The 27,641-nt window shown below is 41.6% G+C and overlaps 1 protein-coding gene across 1 annotated transcript in view; it reads left to right on the top strand.

Moving 5' to 3' along the window:
- The window catches only part of supt6h (SPT6 homolog, histone chaperone and transcription elongation factor), an 87,574-nt gene that overhangs the window by 39,527 nt on the left and 20,406 nt on the right, over positions 1 to 27,641 (top strand). The window contains exons 9-23 of the mRNA XM_085965026.1: positions 69 to 185; positions 7,440 to 7,529; positions 9,353 to 9,495; positions 10,712 to 10,866; positions 12,025 to 12,126; positions 13,493 to 13,622; positions 13,911 to 14,061; positions 14,778 to 14,932; positions 16,363 to 16,558; positions 17,911 to 18,053; positions 19,674 to 19,791; positions 23,135 to 23,211; positions 25,101 to 25,236; positions 26,551 to 26,688; positions 27,178 to 27,345. Coding sequence (XP_085821152.1) covers positions 69 to 185; positions 7,440 to 7,529; positions 9,353 to 9,495; positions 10,712 to 10,866; positions 12,025 to 12,126; positions 13,493 to 13,622; positions 13,911 to 14,061; positions 14,778 to 14,932; positions 16,363 to 16,558; positions 17,911 to 18,053; positions 19,674 to 19,791; positions 23,135 to 23,211; positions 25,101 to 25,236; positions 26,551 to 26,688; positions 27,178 to 27,345 — 2,019 coding nt within the window. The remainder of the gene's footprint in view (positions 1 to 68; positions 186 to 7,439; positions 7,530 to 9,352; positions 9,496 to 10,711; positions 10,867 to 12,024; positions 12,127 to 13,492; positions 13,623 to 13,910; positions 14,062 to 14,777; positions 14,933 to 16,362; positions 16,559 to 17,910; positions 18,054 to 19,673; positions 19,792 to 23,134; positions 23,212 to 25,100; positions 25,237 to 26,550; positions 26,689 to 27,177; positions 27,346 to 27,641) is intronic.

The following is a 27,641-nucleotide window of genomic DNA, read 5'->3' as shown; positions in this document are numbered from 1 at the left end:
AGTTTATCAAATGAACATAATTTGGTTTTGGGAGCTCTTGTTACCGAAACATCTCTTTATTGTCATAGGAGAGCTCCGAGTACCTGGAGCGTGGCCAGGGTATCAGCAACTTTAGCCGAAAAGGTCCCCCTACAATCCAGAAGATAAAAGAAGCACTCAATTTTATGAGGAACCAGCATTTTGAGGTACTTCCATTTGCTGCTGTTTGTCATGGTATTGTTTGAGTTACATACAATAAATGTTTCATTGCTACATTTTACAAACACAAAGAGAAGTACAGAGTAATAGAATTGTTAAGTATCAAAAATGTTTTGGGAGCATCAAGTCAAATTTTGCAAATTTGAGCTCCCAGCCAGAGGAGACTATTTCAGGAATAGGGCAGTGTGCCCCGCCAGTTTAGGGGATGGAAACTCCTGACTTCCATACTCAGTGCGAACTTCTACTCCGGCAATACAAATTTGCAACATGATCCCTATAGTGAGCAACTTCAAGTCTTCTGGCACAGTTATACTGACATTGCTGTTTCAGTAACAGGAACATTTGTGTTGTGGTGCGAACATTGAGCTAACATCACTATAGAAGAGTTACAGAACAATGGACATGTATGCTTAGATATCTACGCAGGAACTGCATTTTCAAATTCCCAACTGTCTAGCCTTTGGCCCTCCATTCATCATGATATTTCTGCAGCTCCCGATCTGCTCAATCACACCCTCTCCTCCACCTTTGCCCTTGTCCCCATTAAAACCATTACTCTCTCTCGCCCTGGATGTTGCCCCCAGTATAGCCCTCATCTCTGCTCCCTCAAGTCCGAGGGACGCAGACTTGAACGTCTATGGCGGGCAACTGGCTTAACCATTCATCGCCAGATCTGGTTGGTCCACATATAACACTATCTGGTCCTGCTTTCCTTTACCAAAACTGCTTACTATTCAAAGATCATCCTGGAATGCAAAGACAACCCCTGGCTTCTCTTCACTACAAGCTGTCTCCTTAAACCACCCTCCCTCGTCGACCACCCTCCCTCGTCGACCACCCTCCCTCGTCGACCACCCTCCCTCGTCGACCACCCTCCCTCGCCTCTTCCAATAACGGGTGTGAGGAGCTCATGGACTTTTTTGTCACGAAAGATGAGACCATCCATTCAGCTGCCTCTGCCGCTTCCCTCCCATCCCTAGCCTACCAGGCCAAACTTCCCCCTTACCCTAGCCCTCATCTCCCATCTTTCTCCAGACTCTCTCCTGTCTCTCATCACGCTCTCTCCAAGCCCATCTTGTCCACGCGACCCTCCTCCTGCTCCCTCGACCCTATTCCCGCCAAGTGGCTGACCACTCAACTTCCCTTTTTGGTCCCCATGTTAGCTGATGTTAATGGATCCCTCTCCTCGGGTACTGTCCCCCTCCCCTTCAAATTCAGAGGGACCTGGGTGTCCTTGTACATGAATCACAAAGTTAACCTGCAGATACACCAAGCAATTAAGAAAGCAAATGGTATATTAGCTTTTGTTACAAAGGGATTAGAGCATAAGAGTAAAGAAGTTTTACTACAATTAGACAGGGCATTGGTGAGGCCACACCTGGAGCACTGTGTACAGTTCTGGTCTCCTTACCTGAGGAAAGACATACCTGCCTTAGAGGGAGTGCAACAAAGGTTCACTAGACTGGTTCCTGGGATGAGGGGATTGCCCTATGAGGAGAGATTGAGTAGACTAGGCCTATATTCCCTAGAGTTTAAAAGAATGAGAGGTGATCTAATTGAAACATATAAAATTCTTAAGCGGCTTGACAGGGTTAATGCTGGGAAAATGTACCCCCCTGGCTGAGGAATCTAGAACATGGGGTCACAATCTCAGAATAAGGGGTGGGCCATTTAGGACTGAGCTGAGGAGAAATTTCTAAACTCAAAGGGTTGTGAATCTTCGGAATTCTCTACCCCAGAGAGCTGTGGGTGTTCAGTTGTTGAGTATATTCAAGACCAAGGTCGATAAATTTTGGGGAATTAAGGGATATGGGGATAGTGCGGGAAGGTGGAGTTGAGGTAGAAGATCAGCCATGATCTTGTTGAATGGCGGAGCAGGCTCGAGGGGCCAAATGGCCGACTCCAGCTCCTATTTCTTATGTTCTTACCTGCCGTCATAACCCCTCTCCTCAAGAAGCCCACCCTTGAGCCCTCTATCCTTGCAAACTACCGCTCCATCTCCAACCTCCCTTTCCACTCAAGTCCTTGAACATGTTGTCACCTCCCAAATCCATGCTTGATTCCCTCCAATCAAGTTTCTGCCCCCCAGCCACAGTACTGAAACGGCCCATATCAATGTCACAAATGACATTTTATGTGACTAACACAAAAGCAAAATACTGCGGATGCTGGAATTCTGAAATAACAGAAAATACTGGAAATACTCAGCAGGTCAGACATTTTTCTCTCCACAGATGCCTGACTTACTGAGTATCAACAGCATTTTCTGTTTATTCTATGTGACTGTGATCAGGGTAAACTATCCCTCTGCATCCTTCGCGACCTGTCTGCAGCCTTTGACATGGTTGATGACACCATCCTCCTCCAAAGCCTCTCCTCCATCGTCCAGCTGGGTGCGACTGCTCTCGCCTGGTTCCATTCTTATCTATCCAATTGTAGCCAGAGAATCACTTGCAATGGCTTCTCTTCCCACTCCCACATCGTTACTTCTATAGTTCCCCAAGGATCTATCCTTGGCCCCCTCTATTTCTTATCTACATGCTGCCCCTCGACGACATCACCCATAAACACAATTTCAGGTTCCACATGTACGCTGACAAGACTCCGCTCTACCTCACCACCATCTCTCTTGACCCTTCCACTCTCTCTGATTTGTCACACTGCATGTCCCAGGGACCCAGGTTCAAATCCGGCCTCGGGTGACTGTCTCTGTGGAGTTTGCACATTCTCCCCGTGTTTGCGTGGGTTTCCTCCGGGTGCTCTGGTTTCCTCCCACAGTCCAAAGATGTGCAGGTTAGGTTGATTGGCCATGATAAAAATTGACCCTTAGTGTAAGGGGGGATTAAATACGTGGGGTTACGGGGTTATGGTGCTAGGGCTTGGGTGGGATGGCTGTCGGTGTAGGGACCGGGTGCTAGGGTTTGGATGATCAGCCATGATCTCGTTGAATGGCGGAGCAGGCTCGAAGGGCCGAATGGCCTACTCCTGCTCCTATTTTCTATGTCCAACATCCAGTACTGGATGAGCAGAAATTTCCTCCAACTAAATATTGGGAAGACCGAAGCCATTGTCTTCGATCCCATCACAAACTGCGTTCCCTGGCCACCGATTCCATCCCTCTCCCTGGCAACAGTCTGAAGCTGAACCAGACCGTTTGCAACCTTGATGTTGTGTTTGACCCCAAGATGAACTTCCAACCATCAGTGTTCCCATTAGTTTTCTTTTGAGTACACGGCCCATTCAAAATACAGCGACTGCGCAGTTTGTCCCATTGAAGAGCCAGCTGTGCGGGAGGTCCAGTGTGCTGCGCGGCTGGGCAGCTTAAAGGGAACATTGCCGACCACATATCTGCGCCATCACCAAAACTGCCTGATGCACTATCAATTGCTACAAAAGACTGGAGATTGAGAAAGTAATAAACAGGCTTTTATTACCAAAGAACAGAGCACGCCTCTTGTGGTTGCCTGGTATCCAAAAGGGCCGGAGGCTGCCGAGCAGCGACCTTTATACCCAGCCATGAGGGTGGAGCCAGGGGCGGAGTTAGCTGAGGCATGCACAGACAAGTACAACAATATGCAAGAGTGAACAACAGTACTAACAGTGAACAACAGTACTAACAACAGTGGTGAACAACAATACTAACAACAGTGGTTTACCACACTGCCTACTTCCGCTTCCGAAATATCGCCCGACTCCGCCCCGCCTCAGCTCATCTGCTGAAACCCTCATCCATGTCTTTATTACCGCTGGACTTGACTATTCCAACGCTCTCCTGGCCGACCTCCCATCTTCCACCCTACATAAAACTCTGCTGCCCATATCTTACCTCGCACCAAGTACTGTTCACCCATCACCCGTGTGCTTGCTGGGAGCCAACAACACCTTGGTTTTAAAATTCTCATCCTTGTTTTCAAATCCCTCTTTTTATCCAAACCTTTCCTGATATCTCCTTCTGTGACTTGGTGTCAAATTTTGTTTGATTACGCTGCTGTGAAGCACCTTGAGATATTTTGCTACATTAAAGGCGCTATATAAATGCAGCTTGTTGTTGAAAGTGATTAATTTGCCTCGTGTGCTGTTGATGTTTGTCATTAAAAGATTATCATTATTAGGACTAGCACAGGAAAAACTGATGTGAATGCATTTAGTGCATATCATTTTATTAAAGAAGGTTGCTGAAGTTGAGACTGGCCAGGACCAAGTATATATTGCATGTAAAAACAGAAAATGCTGGAAATACTCAGCAGGTCAGGCAGCATCTGACGAAGGGTCAGCGACCTGAAACGTTAACTGTTTCTCCACAGGTGCTGCCTGACCTGCTGAGTATTTCCAGCATTTTCTGTTCTTATTTCAGATTTCCAGCATAAGAACATAACATAAGAAATAGGAGCAGGAGTAGGCCAATCGGCCCCTCGAGCCTGCTCCACCATTCAATAAGATCATGGCTGATCTGATCCTAACCTCAAATCTTCTATCACTCTCCATCCCACCCGAACCCATGTGATCTCCCGGGAGAGACAAAAAACCAGATAAAAAACCCAATGGCCAATTTGGGAGAAAAAATCTGGGAAATTCCTCTCCGACCCATCTAGGCGATCGAAACTCTTCCAGGAGATCACTCTGTCCCTATATTTTCTACAGTACTTACCTTCTGTAAAGGCGATCTCCACCCCAGCCAGGAACAGGAATAAAACCATCTCCTGAAATCTAACACAGAATTAGAACACAAGAAGTAGGAACAGAACCAGGCTACACGGCCCCTGGGCCCGCTCCACTACCCACAGGGCCATGACCATTCCGAACCTAGACTCATGTCCAATATCCTGCCCGCTCCCCATAACCCTTAATTCCCTTTACTTCTAGGAAACTATCTATTTCTGTTTTAAATTTATTTAATGATGTAACTTCCACAGCTTTCTGGGGCAGCAAATTCCACAAACCTACCACCCTCTGAGTGAAGAAGTTTCTCCTCATCTCAGTTTTGAAAGAGCAGCCCCTTATTTTAAGATTATGCCCCCTAGTTCTAGTTTCACCCATCATTGGGAACATCCTCACCGCATCCACCCGATCAAGCCCCTTCACAATCTTAATATGTTTCAATAAGATCGCCTCTCATTCTTCTGAACTCCAATGAGTAGACTCCCAATCTACTCAACCTCTCCTCATATGTCCATCCCCTCATCCCCGGGATTAACCGAGTAAACCTTCTTTGTACTGACTCGAGAGCAAGTATATCTTTTCTTAAGTATGGACACCAAAACTATGCAGTATTCCAGGTGCGGTCTCACCAATACCTTGTATAACTGAAGCAATACCTCCCTGTTTTTATATTCTATCCCCCTAGCAATAAAAGCCAACATTCCATTGGCCTTCTTGATCACTTGCTGCACCTGCATACTAACCTTTTGAGTTTCGTGCACCAGGACCCCCAGATCCCTTTGTACGACAGTACTTTCCAGTTTCTTGCCATTAAGATAATAACTTGCTCTACGATTTTTCCTGCCAAAGTGCATAACCTCACACTTTCCAGTATTGTATTCCATCTGCCAAATCTCTGCCCACTTACTTAGCCTGTCTATGTCACTTTGCAGGTTTTTTATGTCCTCCTCACTCACTACTTTCCCTCCCATCTTTGTATCATCTGCAAACTTTGATATGTTACACTCGGTCCCCTCCTCCAAATCGTTAATATAGATTGTAAAGAGTTGGGGACCCAGCACTGACCCCTAGTTACAGAAACCACAGAAACCCCACAGTGCAGATAGAGGCCATTTCGGCCCATCGAGCCTGCACCGACACATATCCCACCCGATCCCCGTAACCCCTACACCAACACCAACACATATCCCACCCTATCCTGTAACCCCACGTATTTAATCCCCCTAACACTAAGGGTCAATTTATCATAGCCAATCAACCTAACCTGCACATCTTTGGACTGTGGGAGGAAACCGGAGCACCCGGAGGAAACCCACGCAAACACGGGGAGAATGTGCAAACTCCACACAAGACAGTCGCCCGAGGCCGGATTCGAACCCGGGTCCCTGGCGCTGTGAGGCAACAGTGCTAACCACTATGCCCCGTTACTGATTGCCAGTCTGAGAATGAACCATTTATCCCAACTCTCTGCTTTCTGTTAGAGAGCCAATTCTCCACCCACGCCAGAATATTACCCCCAATCCTGTGATTTTTTATCTTGAGCAATAATCTTTTGTGTGGCACCTTGTCAAATGCCTTTTGGAAGTCTAAATACACTACGTCCACTGGTTCTCTTTTATCCACCCTGTATGTTACTTCCTCAAAGAACTCAAGCAAATTTGTCAAACATGACTTCCCCTTCATGAAACCATGCTGAGTTTGTCCTATTAAATTATGTTTATCCAAATGTCCCGTTACTGTCTCCTTAATAATGGACTCTAACATTTTACCAACCACAGATGTTAGGCTAACAGGTCTATAGCTTCCAGCCTTCTGCCTACTACCCTTTTTAAATAAGGGTGTTACATTAGCAGTTTTCCAATCTGCCGGGACCTTTGCTGAGTCCAGGGAGTTTTGGAAAATTATTACCAATGCATCCACAATCCCTACCGCCACTTCCCTCAAGACCCTAGGATGTAAGCCATCAGGTCCAGGGGATTTATCCGGCTTAAGTCCCATTATTTTACCAAGTACCACTTCCTTAGTGATTTTAATCGTATTTAGCTCCTCTCCCCCTAGAGCCCCCTGTTTGTCCAGTGTTGGGATATTCTTAGTGTCCTCTACCGTAAAGACTGATACAAAATATTTGTTCAGTGTTATTGCCATCTCCATGTTTCCCACCATTAATTTCCCAGTCTCATCCTCTAAGGGACCAACATTTACTTTAGCCACCCTTTTTCTTTTTATATAACTATATAGAAACTTTTGCTATCCGTTTTTATATTTTTTGCTAATTTACTTTCATAATCTATCTTCCCTTTCTTAATCAATCTTTTAGTTATTTTTTGCTGTCTTTTAAAGACTTCCCAATCTTCTATCCTCCCACTAGATTTGGCTACCTTATATGCCCTTGTTTTTAGTCGGATACTATCCGTAATTACTTTACTTATTGCATATTTGGGGTGGTAGCGGAAGAACCTGATGTAGCACTAGTCAATATTTGTTCATGCTGTTTTTTTTAAAAACCGTTTATGAATTGAAGTTTTTCTTAATATGGACATTTTTTATTTATATATGATATTAAAATATGTTTCCCTTATTAGGTGCCTTTCATTGCCTTCTACAGAAAGGAGTATGTAGAGCCAGAACTGAACATCAATGACCTGTGGAAGGTCTGGCAATGGGATGAAAAGGTAGGGGTATTGGAAACAAAATGAGTTACTGTTATGAAAAACTATATTCTAAAATGTAAATTTTTCATTGGCGGTAAAATACGTTATAGGTTGTTATGTAGAGCTGAAAACTATAAAAGGTTATATCTACAGGAAACTTTGTTATATCCGGCACCGACGGGACCGAGCTGTTGCCGATCTATCAAAACTGCCGGACATACAAAGTTAATGTTGAAGCATACGGAGGTTTTCATCTCCGTATCTGACAACAAACACCGTTGCTTAGCAACAGCTTGTAAACAGTTGGCCTGTACCTTGGAAGCATCTCTGTAGCTTAGCAACAGCTTCAGAGAGACTTTCCAGAGCCCGACTGTTGAAAACAAAGCCACGAGAAGAAAAAAAAACCTACGAGAAGGAAAAAAAACCTAACAAAACAGCTCCTGATTTCTGCCAGTAGATCGAGGTTTCCGGACATACAACCTCCGGATAAACCAAAGTTTCCTGTATATACTTTGCATTAACCCAAACCGGAGGCGCCCAGGGAGAAGACATTTTTCTGGAACTCCCACCAGCACGATAAGTTCTGCTGCAGTGGCTTGAATCAATTTCATTCAGCATGAAAAACACGCCCTGTTCTTGATAGTAAATCCTTTGGGAGTTTATGCTTCCTGGCCACCAGTTCTACTGCATAAAACCAAATATGGGAGATTGTTAAGTGTACATATATCTCCCATTATAACATTTAGGAATGTGTGAAATTTCCGTATCATGTGCTTCCCCTTTAACTGGTATACAAGTTTTCTAATTCTGGCATGTGGCTAATTTTTGACGAAATAATGAAGGAAAACATATTTTCATTTCATTGAAGGCTGTAACATCAGCTATGCATTGAAATACATAGAAGTTACAACATGGAAATGGGCCATTCGAGCAAATAGCCCCAACCATATTTATTCGCTCTATTCCTTTATATCCCCTTTTCCATCATCCACCTATCCAATCTAATCTTGAATGTTGACAATTTTTGCTTGAGCCACTAACCCTGGAAGCAAATTCCACAGTATCGCAACTCAGTGTAAAGCTGTTTCTCTTGCTCTCTGTTCTAATCTAATCTTGTATCTTTGGCCTCTCCTCTAGCTCTCTCAACTACTAGAAACAGTCTGCTTCTATCTACTCTGTCCCATCCTTTCATAATTTTAAACACTTCCATCATATCCATCCCCCATCCCCACCTTCTGCGTTCTAATGAAAAAAGCTCCAACTTTTCAAGTCTTCCTTGTATTTTCCCATACTAGTCAACATCCTAGAATCTACCTTGTACCCCTTGAAAGCCTCAATATCTTTTGTATAGTGTGGAGCCTGTTCGATTGCATGTTTTTGTTTAAGTTGAGTTTGGTTAGGATGGTTATGTGCCTTGTTATAGGAAATATTCTAAAACCATTTTTACGCACACTAGAGGGCACTACTAGTATCTTCTAGGAGTTGAAACTGGAGAATAAGGTCTATGTGCCATAACAAGCAGAATTTTAAGTAAAGTTATGGGAGATGAACCTGTTGAAAACTATGCCTTAATTCTGTTCACAGTTACATCCCAAGAACTTGGTCATATTGTAACTTGAAGTACTCCTATTGTGAAGCTGTGCACATTTCATACTGAGATATTACCAAGAAATAATTGATACAGAAAGTGCAGTGTGCATTCTAAATTAGCTTAGAATTCTAAGTTAGAAAAACTGGTTATCGGGTTTTTTTTCCCCACTTATTGGGTCTGTTGGAATTTTTTTTTTACTGACAAATATTCCTGCAGTTCTGCTTGAGTCACGTTTTGCAATGGTCCATTACAGTGGACACAGCTGAGGACTCGAAAAGAAAACCTTACCCGACTGTTCCAGAAGATGCAGGCGTACCAGTATGAACAAATCTCTGCTGATCCAGACAAACCCCTGGCAGATGGAGTTAGGGCACTTGACACTGCAGACATTGAAAGGTAACTTTCTGATGTTATCAAGTGGAATATTAGATTTAAAATCTCTTCTGCAAAGCCAATTAAAATTTTAAAGAACTGGTGTCTTTAATCTTTAAACGTTGGATTGTTAAATAGGATGGTTGTGGTATTTGCATGTATTTTGAAATTGGTAGAATTGAATACCTGGAGACTAATTGTGAAATTTACTGTATCAGAAAATGATAAGTCCCAAGTTGTAACCCACAGTCTGACGTGCAGTGAATTACTGATCTGACATATTGTCATGGAGAGGTGCTAAGTAAAGTCCACCTATTTCTTTCTATGGCTGAAGGCTCACTCTGGGCTGCTATTCCTCACCTTGTAGCATCTAGTTATAGAATGGCCTGAGAGTAGGTTACCTGCCCTCTCTCTTGGCCAGAAAGCTACAGAAAGAAAGAATTTAATAAATTGAACAGTAATGTGATTATCATAGGAACTGGAATAGGCCATACAGCCCCTCGAGCCTATTCCGCCATTCAGTTAGATCATGGCTGATCTGTACCTGCTTTTGCTCCATATCCCTTGATGCCTTTGCCTAGCAAAAATCTATCACTCCGTCTTGAAAGGTGCAATTGACCCAGGATTCACAGTCTTTTGGGGGAGAGTTTTCCAGATTTCTACTACCCTTTGTGAAGAAGTGCTTCCTGATTTCACTCCTGAATGGCCTGGCTCTCATTTTAAGATTATACCCCCCTTGTTCTGGATTCCCCCACCAGAGGAAATAGTTTCTCTTTATCAACCCTGTCAAATCATTTTATTATTTTAACAACTCGATCTTGTATATGCAAGGGAAGCTAAGTTTATGCAACTTGTCTTCATATATTTTAATTCTTTCAGACCTGCTATCTTTCTGTTGAATCTGCACTGCACCTTCTCCCAAGGCTAATATATCCTTGAGGTGCGGTGCCCAGAACTGAATGAAGTACTCCAGGTGGGGTCTAACCAAGGCTCTACACAACTGAAACATAACTTCATCCCCTTTGTATTCCAGCCCCCTTAAGATAAAAGCCAGCATTCCATTAGCCCTTTTGATTGCTTTTTGTACCTGTCCATTAGCTTTTCGTACTTCTTCCTAGAGTGTATATTTTCTCTCTGCAACAAATTTGAAAACAACTTTACATTTTTCTGCATTTGTTTATGTAAATTGTGCTCTAGTGCTGTTTTGTCCTATAGAAATTCCTTCTTTTCATTTGTGTAGACTGAAGGACGTACAGTCGACTGATGAGTTGCGAGATGTCTATAATCACTTCTTGCTCTATTATGGTCGTGATATTCCAAAAATGCAAAATGCATCAAAACCAAGTAAAAAGAAATACAAAAAGAATCAGCAAGGTGGAGAGGATGAAGAGGAAGGTTAGTGTACCTCCATTTTAACACAAAATTTGCTGTTCCTATCTTTTCCTATTACAGAAGATTAAATAATTTTCTTGAGGTCTTGACACATAGAACAGTATTTAATGAGGAGCGTTGCTATAGATGGGATTTGGGGGGTGGGGGGGAATAGTATTTTGTTTAAAGCATTCTCAAAGTTTTAGTTTAAATAATCTGCTTTAAAGATTTTAATACTAGTGCTTGTGGTTACTTAGCCTGTTGGGATCAAGGCTAGAGCTAGAACTCAGCTGCACAGATACACTGATTTACGCTAGGAACTTCATCCTTTCTACTCTTGGATAGTGATGCCAGCACAATACAATGCAAGTATAAAGTGCAGTGCTAGGTGCGAATAGGGCAGGTTTATATAAGACCACTTTTCCCTCACCCTAGTTGGTATTTCTGAGATGAAATGTGTTCTAGATAGAAAGCATGCAAGTACTACCCTTCCCCTTCTGTGAATGTTCTCCTTAGCAATCTCCTGTTTGAGGATTTTCCATAATAGCACTTGGGCTTTCATTACATAGTGAAAACCTGAAGGAATCAAAATTGTGACCTAAAGTAAGACGTGATCTCCGCTTGTTTACCGATCCCAACCCCTGTTGTACAAGTCTGGATGAACATCTAGTTTCAGGTTCCCAGATTCCTAGCCTGTTTATTCCTTTGCTTATATATTTCAGCTGCTGTATATCATTTTAAACCCTAAAGATATAGTTATTTTATATGCCAGTTGGTGATAAACTGCAAGCCAAGATAAACAGGAGTTGTTTGGTTACGCTGAGGACAAATTGATCTTTTTAAATGTTCAGTTCTGCCCTTGTAAGATGAAATTGCATGCAGTGACAAATGTGTGGGGTTTTGATGATTTTAAAAGGTAGAAAAGTATCTGATCCTGACACGAATTTGTGTTGCATTCTGTTTATAAACAAAAGCCCCCATTTACCTGCATGTCCAAAGAATAGTTGGTCAGTAGATGTACGTAGCATAGATTGATTTTTGGACTATACAATGCATCAGTGATAACATTCTGAGGTCTACTATAATTTTATTCTGTTTACAGTAATTTTAGTATTGATGTGGGTCACCATTTTTTGCATTTGATTGATCATTGCTATCTATTTTCATCCTACTTTTTTTCAGGAGAGCGGGATGAAGAGGTTGAAGATGATGAACGGCATGGGCCAGAACTTAAGCAGGCTTCCCGCAGAGACATGTATACTATCTGCCAGACTGCTGGCCTAGGTAAAGAGTTGGAGCTTATTCTCCTCAGCTCTCTTCTTAATAGCAAGCCAAAATAATATTCCATTTTTCTTTTTAAACTACCTAGTATAAAATAGCATTTGTGGGCAACATTTGGGTTACAAAATAAAAATGTCCTCCTTGACAATTTCTAGGTGCAGTCTGTGTGTGAACATTAAATTGTCACCTCAATCTCCAACGTGATTAATCTGGTTTTAACCAAACTTAAGTGACTCAGATTATCAGGAACCTTGGGGGACAACTTTTCCCCTAGTGGGAGGGATACTGGCAATGAAATAAAAACAGAATTTATCTTTTGGATGCAGCTATGCTATGGCTAGTCCTGTTTTGACACTGTCACAGCATTGCTGTGGTAATTCCTTGATGTTTATTCATCCTTTTATATGAGTGAAGTATACATGATCCATGCACATCGCACTAAATGTATACAAAGATCAATCCTGTATCTTGCAAATTTTAATAATTATTATTTATACATGTAGGCTGAATTTGGTTAGAAATTGAGCTTTATACTTCAGTCCTCCAATAGTCCACTAGAAGCTAAGTTTGATGCAGTGTTAGAGCTTCTTTACATTGGCCTACGAGTGTGCTTTAACCCCACAGTACCAATGCCAGCACCATTTTTCATCTAACCTATGGATTCACTGTATAGTTTCACCATATATCACTAAAGGTGTATGTTGGGAAAGTAGAAGGTATCCAGTATGGTTGCTGGTATGAGTGAAAAATGTGGGACAGCTAAATGCTGGTAGGACTTTAAAGTAAATTAATGCTATGGTTAAACTCTGGCTCTTCAGATGATTACTAAGCACACTGAAGTCAGTGGAGTAGAATTTAAACTCAAGTATTTGACTATTACATTTGATTTAGTCAATATACATCCAGCTATAGTCTGTAATTAATTTATTAAACATCTTACCTCTGCACACACTTCCCCATCATTCTAAATTCCTTTGTCCACATTCATAATGTAAGCTTGTCATTCTGTAATTGCACCCTCCTATCGGTGGTGATGCTGTAACTCCTCCTGTCGGCAGGGTGCAGCATGACAAGTTTACATTGGCAGTTTCCACTATCATTGTGGTCCTAATTATTTGTAATGGAAAGCTAATAAGGACAGAATGGTATAACTTTGAAGTGGAGGCTGAAGTATGTCTGCACACTCTGGACCAGTTGCTCCTGGCTTCTAAATCTGTTTTAGCTGAAGACTGCACTTGATTGTGACTCCTACTGAACACCATGAGAGATCAAGTAGTCTAAATTAAATTAAATTACAATGTGACAATGGATCATAGAGTGTACAACTTACTAATGCATCTTGCTGGCTTTGCAAATACCTGTTTTATAGATGGACTTGCGAAGAAGTTTGGTCTGACCCCTGAGCAGTTTGGTGAGAACCTGCGAGACAGTTACCAACGTCACGAGACCGAACAGTTTCCTGCTGAACCACTGGAACTGGCAAAAGATTATGTCTGCAGGTTAGCAGTAAAAACAGGCACATATAATGCTTGGAGTTCACATTTGGTTTTAGATATTTACAGTACTTGTAAGATTTTTAGAGCTTTTGCTCCTGTGTCTTAACACTTAGAAGCTATGTCAGCCACTTTTTGGGGTTTAACATGCCATTTCAAAACTCACATGAAAAAATGAATGTTTTCACTAAATTAGAACAGTGAACCTTTGATCATTACTTTTACAAATGTGAAGTTACAAATGTGAAGTTAGCCGTGTGTATCAGTCTGATAACCTCTGTATGCATCTTTCAGTCAATTTTCATCACCTGAGGCTGTACTGGAAGGTTCTCGATACATGGTGGCCATGCAGATTGCCCGAGAGCCATTGGTCAAGCAAGTTGTAAGACAGACCTTCCAAGAGAGAGCCAAGATTAATATTACACCCACAAAGAAAGGCAAAAAGGTAATCTACAGAACCTGAAAATTGATGTGTTTTTAGAAATCAAGAGGCAAATTCAGGGTGTTTTTTTTGGTCCCCGTTTACACCATGTCCAATTGAGGAAGCTAATGCAATCAACAAGTTTTTGTTGTGATGACTACCCCACACCCTAAGCTCAGCACTGAAACTGTATAACATTCATGTTAGCTCATCGTGAGTTAAAATAGCATTGGCCTAAAATAAAAGCAGTAACAACAGGAGTATTTATTTCTGCAATTAAAATGTGCATGTAGTCTGTTTTGGAAAGTACAAAATAAATAAACTTCTTCACCTTGGTTCTTATTAAAGCACTCAGCTGCTTATCCGCTCCTTTTGAGATACTGTGTTAACAATTAAACACTAATTTATGGTGTAGTTAAGACGTATAAAATGCATTTCTGTAATGTGAAATGTACCTGTATGATGATTCAAATCAACTGCCATCATATAGAACCTGAGAGGTGACAGTTTTAAAAAATTATTCCTTTGGGGATTTGGAGGTGTAGTATGTCAGAACCCCTGTACTGTAGGGATCGGTGTTTAAATATAGATCAGGCAAATGGGATAAAGATTAAGTCAAATAATTTTCGGCAGCCATGCTTATATATTCCCAATAAACTTGTGTCTACAGCACAAATATTATAAATGAGAATTTACAGTATCATGAGATTATAACACAGTGCCTATTTTTGTCATTGCAGGATATTGATGAAGCACACTTTGCTTATTCTTTCAAATATGCGAAGAACAAGCCAGTCAAAGAATTAAGAGATGATCAGTTCCTGAAGATGTGCCTTGCTGAGGACGATGGCTTGCTGACAGTTGACATCTGTATTGATATGAAAGGAGTTGAGGGGTGAGGAAATTGAAGTTCCCATGGCTGTAGACTGGGTTCATCAGTGGAGCAGTGAAAACGATGTTTGCAAATATAAATTGGTATTTATTACATAACATATTTCCAAAGATTTCTGCTACATCTCCTCATGGGCACACTGTGACACTTAATTCTTGTCCAGGTTGGTTTCATACAATCAGGGTTTGGGTGACTTGATGTAGGATGCCATATCTTGGCAGATATTCTCCTGGATAATAGAATAAAGAGCCCATGGTCCATTTGCTCTTCCTCTTTTCCCCCCCCCCCCCCCACCCCCCAAAGAAAAACTGAAAGGTGGGCCTCTGAAATAGTGAACAGGGGTGTAAGAATGGATGACCAGAGTATTCTTTAGGAGCACAAACGTAGCTCTGTACCATAGAACAGTATTTCTCTTCAGCCTATCAAAGTGGAATTAACAGAATTTTTGAAGATTAAAACTTCAACTAACCAACCTGGCCAAAAAAGCTGATGGGAGCAGCAGACAAGAGAAAGAGGAATGTTAATCAAATTAAACTATCTTTCTCTCAATGTAACAGAATAAAAATTGATGGTATACAATTTCAGTTAAGGATTGAATGGGTGTTTTATAAAGGGATTTTGGTTTCCCAAAAGTCAAAATCAAAGTAAAATCGGTTGTAGATTTTTTTTTTGCAGTATCCATAAGCCTGTAGCAATGTTTCTTCCATTATTTTTGTGCTGTAGTTGTATTTAAATGTCATACTCTCTACCAAATCTATTAGTATTGTTGTGTAAGTTAACAAGTATGCAGTAAATATAGGTCCAAAATGGGAGCAACCCAAACCCTTGCGGTAAAAAGGGGAGTGCTGCAATTCCTGTAATTTCACACAGCTCGATTCTCTTGCTCATTTTCTATGCCAATATATCCCTACCAATTACCCAAGCTCCTTAGCATTAGTAAAACATTGCAATTACAGAATGACTTGGTTAATTCTAAAAGATGGGAGTGGGTTTCCTAATGGCTGCACTGTTAAAGGCAACTTATAATTGAGCAGTACAGGCCAGGTTCAATTTCTGGGCCGTGTTGAGTTAGCTGATCGCTGCCAGGACGAATACGCTGCCAGCCCTTTGTGTCTAGGTTAACAGATAAAGAATGACCACTTTGGCAAGGTATCTGAGGGACCCACCTGTACCTAATTTACATATCAGTATTATGCCTCGTTAAATTCGGTGGTTCTTGGGGGTGTTAGCACAATCATGAGTGTTGGTAAACTCATTCTGGAAGTATTTTTGTGGCTCCCTGTATTTTTTGAGGATAGCCAATGATCGCATATGCTCCAGATTGCCTCTTATTGAAGCTTAAGCAGAGAAACTTTCATTGGTATTCATGGTATGCAGTATAATCTCTTACCAGATAATGAGTTTGATTTATGGTTTCATCTCCTACATTTTAGTTATGGGAATGACCAGACTTATTTTGATGAAATCAAGCAATTTTATTACCGTGATGAATTCAGCCACCAAGTGCAAGAATGGAACAGACAGCGCAGCATGGCAATCGAACGGGCACTGAACCAGTTCCTCTACCCACAGATGGGCAAGGAGCTGAAAAACAAACTGCTAATTGAGGCGAGGGACTATCTTTGCAAGGTATCTAATGAAAAGTTATTGTTTCTGCTCTGGGTGTTGACCTTTTTGTTTAGGACAGGATCGTGATCTACAGGAAACTTTTTTTTTTATCCGGCACAGACGGGACCAGCGTGGTGCCGGTTTATCAAAAAGTCCGGATTACAGAGAGTTATAGTTAAAAGGTACAAGAGCTCCATACACAGCAACAAATCCAGGCTTCTCTGTTGCTTAGCAACAGCTGCAAGAAGCCCGACCACAGACCAAGCGTCCCTGTTGCTTAGCAACAAGTGCAGGAACCCCCGATTGCACAGCCAAGAGTCAAGAAACGGCCACTAATATGAAGAAAATCTTCACTGAACCTACTCCTGAATTTTGTCGGTTAACCGAGATTTCCGGTTGTTTGGGTGCCGGTAAACCGAGAGTTTTCTGTATATTTAGGGCTTTGTAATGGTTGCATTTCCCCTGTAACATTGGTCATGTAAAATTTTTTCTCTCTTGTATTTCCGCATCAAGCAAAATGGTGATGCACACTAAACCTCAAAGGGCATCGCCTTTATCGTGTTAAATGTTTCAATTATTTTATTCGCAGGAAAGGAGACGAGGGGCAAAATCCAGAAAAGCAGTGTGTGCACACGCACCTAGCTTAAAAACTGCAAAATGCATTACTTTAAATCTTACTTGCCTTTCTTTTATGCTGACGCAGCGAAAGATCTAGTATAGGTCAAGTATTGCAAATGTCAGGCAAGTCCAGAGTGCTTTTTAATTGTTCCGACTATCATTTGGACACCTACACAAGTGCCACCCCAAAAGTAACCTTTTCTTGCATTAAGATGTGATATTGGAAGTGTATGTGCGTCTGATGGTGAGTGGAAGGAGCAGCAGAGAGTTCCAAAGGGAAGTAGGGTTTTTTTTCAATGTTTTGGGGTAGGGAATCTGGACGATGACAGACGTTAAAGCACTGTTCCTTCACCTTAGGGACCTTTTTTGAGTTTGAATAGAGAGCGGGCTGAAAAAGTAAACGATTCTGCATAAAATAAGCTTGGGCCACAATCAACCTATTCCTAAAAGAGTGAGCACCCACAACTCAAAACTGCCCACATTTCAGTATAGATTGTTATTAATTCTAGTCTCATTCGAGGCATAAAAGGAGCGGAGTGTGAAATGAAATGGTTGATGTGGGTGCTCTTTAAAGTTCATAAAAACACACCTATTCCCCTTCCAAAAAACAGATCCGATAAATGAATTTAAGTGTTTGATTTCAGCTGGGTTTAATCTGTTGACCAACTGATAGTCATGTGAAGACCTGGGTTTTGTGTCTTTGTTTAAATGTGTAATGTCATTTTTAGAAGGGGCTAATTTTCTGCAAACATTAGTGTTGTAGCCGCAAACTTTACAACTGGCTGAAAGTCGCACCATATCGGCCTGACCAGCAGAATGAAGAAGATGATGATGACTTTATGGAGGAAAGTCAGGGCAAAGGTGTTCGAGTGCTAGGTCTGGCATTTTCAGAGGAAAGGTATGTGTGCAAGGAAACATTTATTTTCATTTTAACATGTCCCAGTGAGCAGTCATTTACGCCAAGAGAAACCTGGAAACCACCAATTGTGCTTTTCGTGCAATAAACCCTTGTGGAGTTCTCGCTTCTTAGCTTCATAACAAAGGTGTTACCCATGTTGTAGTACTGCAGTGCACAGAAGAAAAATAATGTTGTGAATTAATGCACTTGTGGTACAACCCCATGTGGCTCAACACAACTCTGTATATACTTAGTCAATTCACATTTTATTGACAAACTGAGCAAACTTGCCAAATACTGTACAGGAAACTTTCTGGTATCCGGCACGGACAGGACCGACGTGTTGCCGGTTCATCAACAATTCCGGATAACCGAACGCTATCGTAAAAGATACGGAGCTCAGAGCTTCAAAACAATCGGCACAAGTTGCAAGCGTCTCTAGCTTAGCAACAGCTTCAGCTACACCCTTGCAAAGCAACAAATAGAGTAAAAAAAAGTAACTAAAAGTAAAAAAAAAGTTACCTGAACCGACTCCTGAATTTTGCCGGTGGATAGAGCGTTCCGGTTATTTAGGGGCCGGTTAATCGAAAGTTTCCTGTCATTTCCTTTAATATTTCAGTCTGATCCATTTGTGTTCATAAGCTACAGTATAATGCAGCACAGGTACACAACATGGATACAACCATTTGAAATGGACTTTGCCACATTGTGTACTTCACCTTGTGTATTTTGGTGAAGGGTCTGCTAAAAGATTCAAGTATGTTTATTGAATCGGTATACTATGAAAAAGGGTACTCTTGCTTTAAAATACTGAATAGACTTGTATTTTGGGAGAGGGGAAGGGTTTTTTCCTGTGAATTGTCATAGAATATATTTCGACCTTGCATATTATGTGTGTCTACCATATTGGTTAGTAGGTCTGTCTTGAAAAAATGCTGCTCTTTCTAAAAGTAATTTGAGTTGAGAAACTGCAGTGTTCGCACAGCATGTTTTACTTGTCAGCTTCAAAGTGATGGAATGGCTAGTCAAATACATAACAGCTGTGCAGTCTAATTCATGGAGTGTTTTAAAATGTAATTCTGAAATCAATAGAGACAGTTTATATGTGTCTATTTGAAGAACTTCCAGCCAGCTTTAATCAAAGCTGCCTTGTGCAGACAACGAGTGAAGGTTCGGAGATTTGTCTGGTGTGAAGTGTTCCGGTCCCCCTCTGTGGCCTCAACCTCTCCTGATTCTCGATCCCATAATGTGAACTGAATGGTCTGGCTCACTGATATGACCAGCCCACTTCTCTTCTGTGTCTTCTTTCCCCTGGCACACACACACGCACGCGCACACACACACTAACAGCTTGGATTTCAATGGACCCATTTTCCTCCTTCACTGCATGATCTTTTGGATTAATTTGTTAAATACTTCAAATAAAAATAAATAATTTAAATCTACATAGTGAGGTTAAATTTGGAGTTGTTTCTGTGTGAGGATATACTTAAAATTCGTGGATTTTTTTGGTTTTACAATAAATCTTCAGTTTAATAAATTACTGGTGTATTAAAGCTGTGGTAGCTTCATCAAAAATACTATTTAGTAATGTTTCATGTAATGTTCCCTTTTTGCTAGGGATACACCGGTCTTCTGTTCTCTTGTTAATGGAGAGGGTGAAGTGACAGATTTCCTTCGTTTGCCATATTTCTTGAAGCGAAGGAATGCTTGGCGAGAGGAAGAAAGAGAGAGAAAGGTAATGTCTGTTTTTGACTGTTAAAATATTTTATGCACCACTTCTGGTGTGTTGATGCACAGATTGGAGTGGTCATGCGCAAGTCTGCACTGACTTTGGTGTGTTGTGTTCGTGTGGGTGTGTGTGTGTGTTACAGTAGTATGACGTCCCAAGGCACTGCACACGAGGTAGGGTGTATGGAGTGCCTTAAACAAGGAAATGGATACGCAGGGGTTTAGGAAGGGAATTCCTCAGCTTGGGGCTTAGGCAACAGACAGCGTGGCCACACGCTCATTTGAGGGTCAAATATGACACCAAGGTTGCGAACAGTGTGGTTCAGCCTCAGACGGATGTTAGGGAGAGGGATGGAGTCAGTGGCTAGGGAACGGAGTTTGTGGCGGGGACCGAAAACAATCTGGCTTCGGTCTTCCCAATATTTAATTGGAGAAAATTTCTGCTCGTCCAGAATTGGATGTCGGACAAGCAGTCTGACAATTTAGAGACCGTGGAGGGGTCGAGAGAAGTGGTAGTGAGGTACTGAACTGGGTATCATCAGCGTACGTGTGGAAACTGATGCTGTGTTTTCGGAAGATGTCGCCAGCGGGCAACATGCAGATGAGAAATAGGAGGGGGCCAAGGATAGATCCTTGGGGGACACCAGAGGTAACGATGCGGGAGCGGGAAGCGAAGCCATTGCAGGTAATTCTCTGGCTACGATTAGATAGATAAGAATGGAACCAGGCGAGTGCAGTCCCACCCAGCTGGACGAAGGTGGAGAGGCGTTGGAGAAGGATGGAGTGGTCAACCGTGTCAGAGGCTGCAGACAAGTCAAGAAGGACGAGGAGGGATAGTTTACCTGTGTCACAGTCACAAAGGTAAAATATTTAAATTAAGATTAGAGGCAAGACCAGCTGGCTCTGAAGTGCACTTCCTTAAATGCACTTGGTTTGAGCAGCAATACTGGAACCCATAATCTCCATTAAAATAATCTCTCAAAGTGACTATAATATCTAGAAACAATAGCTACTGTGGATGTGCTCTTAGAGCAATTGTGCTCCTAGAATTTTTCTTCTGTGCCCTACTTTGATGTTCAGCAACCCACTGAGGTGATGGTTCTTTATAGCAGAAGCATTTTCAGCCCTCGCTGATGATCCGAATCATACAGCCAACTGTAAAAATACTTGAAATCATGTTGGACGGTTAAAGCTTAACACCAATTGTTTAAGATGCAAAAGGAATCTTACCTCTTTAGGTAGGGACAGAATATAAGAGTAAGACCAGTTTGGCTTACTAACAAAATTCTGAGCTGTATTATGGAGAGAGAGAGAGAGAGAAAGCAACCAATTTTTAAATGTTCAGACAAGGAAGAAAACGGTGAGATTTATAAAGGTAGGCTGAGTAATTCTAAGAAATTGATGAGGGCTCCAAAGGGATTACGAGGAAAACATAGATGGAAACAAAGCAGCACAGTAAAGCATTCTTCAATTATGTCCGGGGTAAACAAAGGGTGCAAGGAGGGGTTGCCCACTAAAATTGACAATGGGCAAGTGGTGTCTGCCGATAGAGAAATTGGTGAAGTGCTTAACCATTATTTATCAACAGTGTTCACAAAAGAAATGGTGGGTGGGGTGGGGGGAGGTGGAGAAATGCCAGAGTAAGGGGGGTGCAATTTAAAGGTGAATGTAGACTAAAACATTTTTAAATCACAAGGAAGGACATATTGGGGAGATAGTTAAAGCTCCAGGTAGATAAGGCGCCTGGCTCTGACGACTTTTATCCCCAGGTTCTGAAGGAATTGGTTCAAACGATTGCAAGTCCTCAAGTGGAGAGAGCTCACTGGACTCGAGCCAAATCCCAGAGGACTAGGAAATAGCAAATGTGACTCCCATCTCAAAAAGGGCGTGGTACGAACCATCAAATTCTAGACCTGCAAGCCTTACTTCCACTGTTAGAAAAGTGTTTGAAAGTATTATGAGAGATAACATAAAGGAGCATTTTGAGGAGTATGAGCTAATCCAAGCATAGTTTTTGGAGGGGTGGGTGGGGGGTTAAATTTGACTAATTTATTGGATTTCTGTGAAGAGCTGACAAACCCAGTCGATGGAGAGAGACAGTGGATGTAATCTACCTCGATTTCAGGAAGACATTTGACACTGTCCCTCATAGGCTACTACATAAGGCCCAAGCTCATATGATCGATGGGAATGGATTCAAATGGTTGGTTAGTGGACGAGTAGTCGTGCAAGGGTAGGTATCGGGTTGGTAGAGAGTTACCAGTGGAGTGCCGCAGGGTTTCATGCTGGGGCCGTTGTTTATCATTTTCATAAATGATTTAGAGGAAGGAATTGTGTCCAGATTTGCAGATGGTACCAAATTGGGAGCAGTAGCAAATGATGAATGTCATCATGCACAAATTCAAAAAGATGTTGACAAGCTCAATCAGTGGGCAGAGAAATGGCAGACTCGATTTAATAAAGGGAATGGAAGGTAATGTGATTTGGCAGAGGTAAGGTTGATGTGAATTATGTGCTAAATAGGGAGGTACTTGAGATACAGGAGCAAGATCTTGGGGGTTTTAGTGGACAGGGGTTATTAGCAATGTGCCACGGGAATACTATAGATAGGTGGGATAGATGGACTAACGGTCTTGTGCTTGAAACTGTTGCTATGTAATTAAAGGTTACAATTTGATTTGACATGAGAAAATCAGTTTTGTTCCAGCTGTTTTGTCCCAATGCAATGCTTGTGTACGCTTTCCTGTAAAGCACCTGGAACAAAATTGATTATTCTAGTTATGTCGTGCAGTGGGCTCTAGTTAATTGTGGCATACAATGGGCTTTAGTGACTGCATGTAATTATTTTCTTGGTCAAATGCTTATTCACTATTACTGTGTCACTTAGTCACTATTCCCATCAAGTCAAATTATTTTGCAATTCTACAATACAAATAAAAAGAAAATGCTGTAAATCAGAAATAAAAATGGAAAATGCACAGATCAGTCAGCATCTGTAAAGAGAAAAGACGGATTATTATTTTGTCGTGTGTACCCGTCAGCAGAACTGGAGAATAAAAAATTGTTAATCTTTTATCTGTCAGCTCTAATAAAGGGTACACATTTGAAATGCTATAACCTACCCTCTCTTTACAGGTGCTGTCTGGTCTGTGCATTGCCATTGTTTTCTGTTTATATTTTGCATTTTCTCTTTGGTTTTAAAATTTGACATTTATCAGACTGTCAACATTTCTGCTCCCATTGTTGTCAAGGGTAATAGTCGGCATAAATGCAAGAAAATAGAAAGAGGTGAAGAGAAGTAAATTGAATTGGATTTCAGCACCTCAATGCTGTACCTTTTCTGTCCACAGGCACATGATATTGAAACTTTGAAAAAATTTCTGCTGAGTAAGAAGCCTCATGTTGTGGCTATTGGTGGAGAAAACAGGTGAGGAATCGCTTTCATTAATTTAGTAATCAGCTAAGCTGGACTTTTTTTTAACTATCTCAGCTGTAATATAACTAAATTTGAATTACTGATGAACAACCCTCTGGTGCACCAACGGGGTGCCTGTCTTTTTTTATGATCTGGTCAAATCAGATTTGAACAGACCCTTTTTTGATGGAATCATTTTAAAGCTTTCTTTTGCATCCAGTCAAAAGCCCAGTTTCACCTGATGCATCCTTGGCACTTTGTTGAGAAAATTGACGTAGTGTAATTGTCTTTTTGTCTGATCGTGATGAAAGTGCAAAAGATTCCAACTCTGAAGAGGTGATGAGTAAAGGGCAAGTTCCAGATAGAAAGCATTGATATAATATAAAAACTAGCGGTCACGGGACTAAGAGTGGCAGTGTGACGGCTACTTTTATAGGGTTCATAGCAACAACAAAATCAGTTTGGTTGGTTAATTAGTGATATATGGCTGAAGTAATATTTACTGCAATTTTTGTAAAATCTTGTATTTGTTTATTGGTGAATTGTGTTTATTGGTAAATTGACACATCAATATATTTATAATAGACTTAGGGGGAGAAAGTGGGTGGAGCCGCAAACGGGGCACCAAGCTCGCCTGGGCGCCAGATTTAGCGCAGCATTTGGAGCAGTAGCGACCGCCGGAAATTCAGCTTGAGCGCCCCAAGAGGGACACGGGGCGAGGCTCGAGGCGCTCCGCGTCCCTCTTAGGGCGCTGAAACTGAATATCGCAGCGCGCTGCGGCACGGCGCGCTGCGGTACTGCAGGCCTTCCTCCCATTCTTAAAGGGGAGGGGCCTGCACCAGCGCGATCAGAGATCGCGAGTGCCGGCAAAAGAGCCCGGCACCGAGGAGAAGTGCCAGGCTCTCGGAAAACAGCCGGCACTGCCTGGGGGGCGATCAGGAGGCCGGGGACGGAGGTGCTGCCAAGCGGCCGCCGAAAAAAAACGGCCGCCCCGCACCTCCACCTTAATTTGCGCCACTGCCGCCACAGGAAGGCCCCGTGAACCAGGCGCCATTTGCGAACGGCGCTACAGAGGCGGTCGCTGCCAAATATCGCGATCAGGGCGGTAGCGGGGTGCTGCGCACACCGATGACGTCATCGGAGGCGGCGCAGCGCAACAGGTTAACTCCGCCATTAGCGCCCCAGCTAAATATCGCGGGAGGCGTGGCCAGTGGCGCTAAAGCCACTGAGTGCCCTCTTTAGGTGCTAACTGGTGGTGCAGCCCACCCAATTTCTAGGCCTTAGAGTCTTATAACCTTACCTTTTGTAAAAAAAATAGTAGGTTTTGGGGCTTAAACCATAACCGTGATGCAGTGAAATCTTTGCAAAAGTCACCCGAGCCTGATGTAGGAATTATTGCTAAGCAGAGAATAGTTTAAAGTTGAGATCCTAATTGAGACTTTTTATTAAAATAAAAAACACACTTTGTAGTAGCTGCAAGAAAGTTTGCCAAGACAAAACTCAATTTTTTTTACACATTAAAACCACTGTACCTACTGTACTTCATCGAAAATATCTCTAATTTGAGGCAGTTGAGTGGTACAGTTTATATGTACCCTAACGTACTGAGCACACATGCTACTGTTCCTTATCCAATAGGGTTCCCATATGTTTGGGGGTCTTAGGGAGGCCAGACATTTCCTAGGTAGGAGACAAATCTGTGGACAGTTCATCCTGCCCATCTGTAGTTACATGATCAGAGAAGCATTGGTTATGGTCTGGTTATAGTCCTCTTGACCATTCCTTTATAATTATGTCAATTATGAATATTGACATTTAAACATCTTACATTAAGTAATGTTTTGGACAAGACATGCACACCATACACCAGGTGTTTAATATATCAGTATTTTTCTTGTTAGGGATGCACTTATGGTTGTAGAGGACATAAAACGAATAGTGAATGAATTAGAGCAGGAGCATCAAATGTCACCCATCGGAGTGCAGCTGCTGGACAATGAGCTAGCTCTTCTCTACATGAATAGTAAAAAGTCAGAGGTAAGAAATATGTAAATATAAGTGTCACAATTGAAGTAACTGAACTTGTTAGTTAGGAGTACACAGCATAATCATTAGAATGCAAATTTTTGACCTATTTTTTGTAACCTTCAATTGGTGCTACTACCCACCCTCATTGAAATTTCTCAAACCTCCATCGAATGTCATTACTTGTCCCTCAATTCTTTCCCTTCCTGCTTCCATTCCCAAGCTGTCGCTTCAACAGCTATCAAAGAGTTGCCCGTTGTTATATATCTCACCGAAGTTAATATTTCAGACCAAAAAATAGCAAAGTGATGACTTAACAGCTGAGCAGCCAAGTACCTGTTGCTGAAGTGGATGAGCTATCATTTGCATTCCAGGAGGTCTGAGCCTGTCATGAGAGCTGGGTTTGCTTCGGTTAGCAAAGTTAGTCAATGCTCAGCTGCTGCATGTTGAGCAGAGAGGAAAGCTTGAACTTTGGGTCTTCTAAACCAAAGAGTGCCTCCTCCTACATTTGGTGACAGAGAGTATAGCTGGGGATTGTATGGGAATTACAAAACCTGTTGCAATAATGATGTAATAGAGCAGCACATGCCAAAAAACACACTTTTTATAAAAGCGTACAAAAGAACAGTAAATCACAAACTATATAAAATTAGAAAATTTCAATATTATTTTCTACACTTTTTTAAATGTCTGTAGTACATACTACACATACCTGCAGTGTGACTGAGTATCATTAGTTTATGGTGAGAGTCCTACTGCTTCACTGTCAAATTTTGTAAACTATAAACAAATGCAGACTACTGTATTTGAAAAGTTTACTTGTATTAGAAGAAAATTGAGTCAAATATACATGCTGTATATTGTGCGTCATAAAAGTACTGAAAGCATATTTGTAGATATTGCATCTCAAATTCAAATCAATATACAAGTATTCATTGATAGCACAGATCCATTCTTGTGGTTCAAAATTAAATTACATTAATGTTAACTTCATTTTAAAATCTGTTGGTGGCACATTCTTATAGCACTTTGGAGCACGATCTTTCTTGTTTTCTGGCTAAGTCCCTGATTTCCACAGCACTGGTGTCGGAGGTGCCAGGAGAAGACCAGATGTCCCTCATAGAGAAAGGAATCTGAAGGACATTTGTTATGCTTTGTTCCTGTTGTGTGTCTCCCAGCAACCTACTGAAGAAAGGCATTGGCAGAGGGCTGGCAGCCCTCTCGCAAATGTGATTTAGTGAGATCGAGGGGCTGGAGATAGGATAGAGGGATTTGTGCTTTCAACCAAAAGAAAACTTTCTTTAACTTTGTTCTCTTGTACACTAGACTGATTTTAGGGATTATCCACCATTGCTACGTCAAGCAGTATCATTGGCTCGCCGGGTACAGGATCCACTTGTAGAGTTTGCTCAAGTTTGCAGCTCAGATGAAGACATTGTTTGTCTCAAATTCCATCCATTGCAGGTAATCTACCTTGTTATTTTATATTTCACATTTGTACACACCATTTTTTTTAAAAAGGAAAGTACTGAAAAATAAGTTGGCTGCCTTTTATCTTGTCAATAATAAAATTAAGAGGATAGATCGTGAATTTGTGCAATAATATAAAATGGGTGATAGCTTTTGGTGAGTACTCGTACAACTTAATGTAATCTAAATTGGGGACTGTCAGTGTCATGTTGCTGTGTCTGTTGTATACTCTGTCTTGCCTCATTTTGCTGGGTGAATGTGAAAAACATGCTGTTGACTCTATAAAGCTAGATTCTGATACAGTCTCTAATGTTGAAAAGTGAACAATTTTGGAGTGAAGTACCTAAAGTTACTTGTACCTTTACCATACTGAAAGAGAAACATTTGCGTGGATCACGGCACCCTCGGCTCACTGAGCTGTCTGAATTGAAAGAGGTTTTAAAGTGTTTTCTTGCATGTTTCATTTCTTTTTCTACCCATCAGGAACAAGTCATAAAAGAAGAATTATTGAATGCACTTTACTGTGAGTTCATAAACCGAGTGAATGAAGTAGGCGTGGATGTAAACCGAGCAATAACCCATCCACATACTCAGGCACTGGTTCAGTACGTCTGTGGTCTCGGACCTCGTAAAGGATCACACCTACAGAAGGTAAGAAAGTAAACTGAAGACCACTGATTAGGGCTGATTCTCTGGTCATGTTCTTGTCAATTGTAATAGGCACTGTATAATACTAATAACAGAAAGCTGCGGCTGGTCAGCCAAACCTCCCATGTTGTAAATCCAGGCTGCTTAAAATTTTATCTCAAGTATACAACACTTGGGGGGGCGAAGTGCATTGAGGGGGAAGGGAGGCATAAGAGAAATATTTAAAATAATCCTATATCCAGTGAAAACTTAATTTATGTGAAAGTTGAAAAAAAATAATGAACCGCACCAATAAATAA

Source organism: Somniosus microcephalus, chromosome 22, assembly GCF_052327205.1.
Source record: "Somniosus microcephalus isolate GS21.2 chromosome 22, FLI_Smic_1.0, whole genome shotgun sequence".
NCBI lineage: Eukaryota > Metazoa > Chordata > Chondrichthyes > Squaliformes > Somniosidae > Somniosus > Somniosus microcephalus.
This window is presented reverse-complemented; position numbering and strand designations above follow the sequence as displayed.